This window comes from Mastacembelus armatus, chromosome 18, assembly GCF_900324485.2.
Source record: "Mastacembelus armatus chromosome 18, fMasArm1.2, whole genome shotgun sequence".
NCBI classification, from domain to species: domain Eukaryota; kingdom Metazoa; phylum Chordata; class Actinopteri; order Synbranchiformes; family Mastacembelidae; genus Mastacembelus; species Mastacembelus armatus.
Genome location: NC_046650.1, coordinates 14,208,152 through 14,214,151, shown reverse-complemented (window position 1 = coordinate 14,214,151; position 6,000 = coordinate 14,208,152). Strand labels below are relative to the sequence as shown.

General features: G+C 41.5%; 1 protein-coding gene across 8 annotated transcripts in view; it reads right to left on the bottom strand.

The window, feature by feature from the left end:
- Positions 1 to 266: 266 nt before the first annotated feature.
- mpdz (multiple PDZ domain crumbs cell polarity complex component) overlaps positions 267 to 6,000 on the bottom strand; it is a 40,807-nt gene continuing 35,073 nt past the window's right edge. For all 8 annotated transcript variants that reach the window (XM_026320012.1, XM_026320048.1, XM_026320039.1 and 5 more), the window contains 8 exons: positions 4,349 to 4,496; positions 4,151 to 4,237; positions 3,934 to 4,030; positions 3,686 to 3,849; positions 2,510 to 2,614; positions 2,174 to 2,268; positions 1,683 to 1,806; positions 267 to 1,587 (listed from right to left, as the gene is read on the bottom strand). In XM_026320012.1, the coding sequence (XP_026175797.1) occupies positions 1,441 to 1,587; positions 1,683 to 1,806; positions 2,174 to 2,268; positions 2,510 to 2,614; positions 3,686 to 3,849; positions 3,934 to 4,030; positions 4,151 to 4,237; positions 4,349 to 4,496 (967 nt within the window). In that variant the 3' untranslated portion in view covers positions 267 to 1,440. The remainder of the gene's footprint in view (positions 1,588 to 1,682; positions 1,807 to 2,173; positions 2,269 to 2,509; positions 2,615 to 3,685; positions 3,850 to 3,933; positions 4,031 to 4,150; positions 4,238 to 4,348; positions 4,497 to 6,000) is intronic.

Genomic DNA, 6,000 nt, shown 5'->3' with positions numbered 1-6,000 from the left:
TTAGACTGATGAACAGCTGCTGCAGTTGGAAAGTTGCCCTGTATTTCACAATGCTCAGTGACTATTATTGATTTAATTGCATTATATTGGTATATTTAAGTTTATGGTCATTAGACTGGGGGTTTGATGAGCTGGTTTACTTAGTGGATTTAATGATGGCATGTGTTTAAGCTCATATATTTATTTTAGTTTATTGTAAAAGACTCTGTTGAAACAGGAATGCTGTCAACCAGATAACAGTAAAGTACAAAAAAAAAACAAATCACTGATTGAATCCAAAGGTCACTTTTATTTAATTCAGTGTGAATAAATTCAGTACTATCACTCTGACAGTACTAGGGCCACATTTAAGGTGATAAGACAGAGCATAGACAGCTTCCTCTGGAGCTACACCACAAAACAAATGCATAACAACCTCAGAAACTACACACTGGATGATTTTGTTTTGGGTAAAGTCAAAATAAGCTCAGCTCCATCATAAGACTGACTAGTCTCACACTCATCCTCACCACTTTCTCTGCACTTCCATGACGTGAACATTCAAAGTTAATACTGGGACATAATACCTTTATCTATTAGCTTTAGCAGCACTATATTTCAATGAGTAGGTCACACACACCTACAAGTGTGTACTCAAACCACATTTTTCACAATTTCCCCTTCAAAAAATCTTTAATGCGCTGTGTATTTTACAATACCAGCATCTTCAACACTTAAAATGCTCTTTTGTTAAAGCATCAGTGACTTCATGACCTGCTTAACACTCATTACAGCAGCCTTTCAATAAACTCAAAGAATGATAAATCTGTTGACAGTGCAATATAAAAAGACACTAGTCCAGCCATTAGATACAGCCTGCTAATCTTTTAATTTCTTCACAAATGGCTCTCCTGGGTAGAAATATTCTGATATTGCTAAAGGTGATCTCTTTAAAAAACGTCCTGTGTCCAGTGAACATTTCAATTCAGAGCTGTGGAATGTTTCTAATAATACTTACAAACTCAAGTTCATGCAACTCATTACAACTATCAAACTGATGACCTTACATTTTGAATTCATGTCATTACTTTACATATTATTTTAGGAGAAGTTCACGTGACTGTTTTAGTGACAGATGGTCCTATCGTGACATATATGTAAGTCTATTCGTAGTACGCTTACATGGATCCCAGTGTTCAAAGCTACACTGAGCAACAAGCTTCCTCATGATTTTCAGTGTATGGTTCATATTCATATGTCAGTGGGCCTGTTTTCACAGATAATATCTGCTGACTTTAACACAGTCGTTCAGTTGTGAAATATTGCTGGTGAGACTTCTGTTGGATATGAAATCACACCTGCAAGGTGTGTTGCTACATCTAAGTTTCAGTCTTTGTTGATGTTGATTAAGTTTGGGTGTGTAATAAGGAGTGTAGTGAAGACAGCGGGTGCTGGGAGTGTCTATGATAAAACAGTGAGTGTGACAGTTCCTTTGGTCCTTTTCAGGATGCCAACTGCTTCTTCATGTGTGACACCCTCCAGAGCCTGCCCGTTAACAGCCATTATCTGGTCTCCTCTCTTCAGACGCCCGTCTTCTGCTGCTGCTCCCTTAACACACAACACATGAGCATCAACAGAGGCTTTGGATTCATGTCACACTGTCAGTTGTGCAGAACTAAACTGTTGCAACTTGCCCCACTTACCTTTCCAAAAACTGTTTTAACATAGATAGGCAAGTCTCCATGCGGACTGCCATACCCTCCAACAATACTGAACCCCAGTCCATCTGGTCCTCTTTCAAGAGTGATGGTCTTATACTGAGGTGGGCTGGTGGAAACAGAGACAGACAGGGAATATATGGAAATTACTGGGCTGAATTGTCAATGAATCATCCTGACCCAGAGTGAACGCCCTCTCTCCTATGAGATGCATAAAGAATTTAAATTCCATTCCTGCTGCAGGAGCCATCATCACCGCCATGACTGAATGAAAGGAGCAGGTGAAAATAAATTTAAGACTCTTTCATGTTTATTCAAAAATGTCAGACTGCTGTCTTCAAAAAAAAGAAAAACACTTTTGTGACAGTCACCACCCCCTGCTGATTATCTTACTGTCCTTTAGATCGACACACTGATAGAGGGAAGATGGTTGTTCTGACACAGCAACATATTCTGACAGTGAGCCCAGTTTATACCCGAGGTCATCCTGGAAAATACAGCTGGGTGTGAGACTTCCAGACGCCTGCTCCTGAGAGGGACCCGTCACACTTGTGTCACCACCTGCTACCACCTACAGGTGCGTGATCACGCGCACAAACACACAGACGCACACACAGACACACACAGATTAGACATTGTTTATTGACAAGATAAAGACTATAGGTGGTAGGGCAGGATGAAGAAGACAGGTTTTATGGTATTTCAAAGTCTGCCGCTGGTAGCCTTTGACTGAAGAATACAGTATCTGCAGATTATCTAACTGTGTCTGCAGGTTTTATCTAAAAAGAACAGTGTGTGTGTGTCTGTGGGACCTGCAGCTGTATTGTGCCCGTGGCGTTTTTCAGCAGAGCGACAGCCTGTGCGTGGCTCATGCCTTCAGTACAGGTTCCACATATACTGACAATTCGGTCCCCAATCTAGGAAAGAGAGAATTTAGCACAACTTAAAAGGTTGGATGACATGAGGAAAACAACTTGGCACATTTTACAGCGAAGCTGGATTTGAACACTTTCGTTGCTGAGTTGGAAACTGAGTGTGTGAACATTCTCAGCTCTATTCCGCTCCATGTTTGCAACACATGCGTTTTTGGGTAGAAAACATTATTTTTCCTTTCTGCTAACACCAGTATGAATATGTATCAGTACAGCAGCGCCACTATTGAAAGAGCAGTGCAGGGCTCAATGCAATTATAAAAATAGGTCGCATAAAGTCCTCCAGTACATCACAGCTGCACATCATACTTATTCATACCATGACACACTGTCCATTCTTGAATAGTACATCCGTGCTGAGTTGTGTTGATGAGAGTACGACATAATAAAACTACTGAGCTAAACACATGCGTAGTTTTGCTTTTCTTGTAGTTTTTGTATAAACTGGGGGGCAATGACATTTTGTAAATAATCATTTTGGTACTGTATTTACAGTGACATGAAACAACCTCCGGACGCCGCCCCAATGACTGTGAGAAGTTGTGTGTTGAGTTTAACTCTACAGACAGACACTGTGAAACATTTGCTAATGCTATTTGAAATTTGAATTCGCCACACCACACAAAAGCAAAACTATGCTCGTGTTCAGCTCAGTGATTTCATTATGCAGCACTCTCATCTGTCATTCTGGCTGAAAAGATAAAGCACCATGAATATACTATTCAGGATTCCCCCTCTTCGTTTCAATGAGCCTTTCTCGACTTAATGATCTGAATGCAGGAGTGGGAGATTTATGCCTATTGTCCTCCTCCACTCTGCGTCACACAGCTACAGTTGTCAGTTTCCCTGCCATTTAACTGAGAAGGTCACCGCTAAAGGCTGCAGGCTCTTGACCTTTAGTTTGATTTGAGATTCTTGAATTGAGTAAACTGAGTGGGAATGGATTTGCTCCAAGTTGACATTGACATTGAATCCCACTCAAGAATTACATCTACTCAAAATGTTTTATGTTGTATTCTGCTAAATGCCAAACAAGATTTTACTAAGAAATCATACCTTGAGCTTCTGGGTCTGAGCAGCCAGGCCAACAGGGTTCATCATGGCGATAAAGATGGGTATGTCACCCAGTGGGCTGCCCACCCCACCTGCTATACTAATACCCAGAGATTCTTTGGGACCTTTAGTGAACTCCACTGTTCTGGTGTCCTGATGCTCCAAAGCTGCGAGGAAGTAAAAATGCAAATATTAGGTTTCCCCATCGCATGTATGCTTCATGGATTAATATTGCTTCTGGCAATGCTTACATTCCTGACTCCTAGTTAGTTTATCAGGGTCTCCAGGAAGGTTTCCAGACTCTGAACATGACAGAGAGGCCATCTTGGAACTTCCTGATTCACTCATCTGAAAACAAGACATTCAACTCCTTTACTATCCTTTTTTGTATCAAAAAGTAGATAAGAGCAATTTCATTTTTCTGGATTAAATTCAGCCATGATAGAAGATAAACGAGTGGTACAGTACCTGACTACTTTGAGACAGCCGTCTTTCAGAGTGAAAGGGGCCAGCTTTAAACCTCCCCACTTCCATTTTTATAGGCCCCATGCAGCACTACAACACAAGGCACAACATCATTGTTCCTTCAGCTGTTCAACACAGCTTAAAGCATATACTTCAGTCACTAACTGTGCTTTATTGTGATGAGGCCTATGGTGAACGTACCTTGAGCAATGCAGCCACACCTTCCTGAGTGGCCGACCTGACGTCCTCACCATTGACTGACATGATCTGGTCACCCTGCATCAGTCGGCCGTCCGTGTCCACCAAACCTCCTTTCACAATGTCGGACACAAACACTCCTGTGTCATTCCTGGTGGGAAAGTTGGAAAGACATAGACCTGACAGTGAGATAACACTGCTACTACTGCTTGTGTGTTGTCAGGGATCATGCTGAATTTTTCTGTGCTAGTCGACCTTAATCAAATCATTCTCCAAAGTTCTGTTTTTGAACATGAAATTAATGATATTCCATTGATCCAGCAATTTCACATTTTTCCAATGGAATTCTACTGAAGTTTGGCTTCACAGGAAAACCATGACTAACAGCTTGTAAAGTGGAATATTTAATAGCAAAGAGAGTGTTTACCCCCCCCCCAACAGCTGTGACCTCAATAAATGTTTTCCATCTTGGATTCAGTATATGCTAACTGAACACTAGACAGTCAGGCACAAAAAGTACAAATTACATGTGGAAAACATTATCAGATCTGTAACTTATTTTATTTAATTACTCTTGATTTTTGACAAACACTGCCTGCCTTTGTGGGAAGCATGTTCTGAGAAGTGTTTGCTTGATTGACAGGTATCTCTAAGTCAGGTGTGATGATTTGCTTGCCCCGCCTTAGCACCAGGTATGCTTTTAACCCTTTGGCCAAACTCTGGCTTTGAGGCTCGACTATCTGCCAAGATGGAAGAGACCTGTAATTTAATAACTGCAGAGAAGCTGATGACTTATGCTCCGTAAATGTGGATAAAGACTGACAGAAGCAGAATCTGTGAAGAAAGGCAACTCAATCCAGCTCAGGCTGTAATGCCAGAGGTACTTGGCTGTCACAACTCCTCACCACTAACTGCTAGCTTGTGCTTTCCATTTTAGCTGTGGCTGAGGGTTTTAGGTTGTCTCTTATGTCACTGCCTTTTCCATCCTATTGAACAGTTTAGTTGTTTTTCCACTGTTATAGCAAAACCACTGTGCCAGAGTCAGGTTTACAACTCCATTAATTGATCTGCCTGGTTCTCTCCAATCTATTCAACCTTTGATCACAACTTAAGACTGTTTGCCCTGCAGTTTATGCTTTATACTTGTCTGACAATCTGACATAAACACTTCAAAATACACCCAGATATGTTAAGTGCAAACAATTACACGCTTTACCAAATCCAGACATTGCTGACATTTTATTACAATACAGAAATGCACATAAATAGACATAATCAGCAGTTCAGCTGCATGTATGGCCTGCATAACTCATTCCTGAAGCTTATCCCAAAGGTGAGATCAGTCACCACACTCCACAGACCTGACAGCAGCAAGCTGTCTGGTCTCTAGACCAGCAGGCCTTTTTCCCCATGTGTGCCTTAACCAGTGAAGTGCTCTGCCAGAGACTGAGTTGACGTTTATGTGTAAGACGGTTCACAGTTCTCCCAGCTCATATCCTGTAGCTCGTCCTCCATAAGGAGCAACATTCCTATATGCATAAAACATTTGGTTACAGCTTGTGTGTGGCAGAACACTGAGGTCAGGATCACCACTGAAACTGACTGACACACAAACATGCTGAGGAGCTGAGTCACTTCTCTTTTCTGTGTTGCTC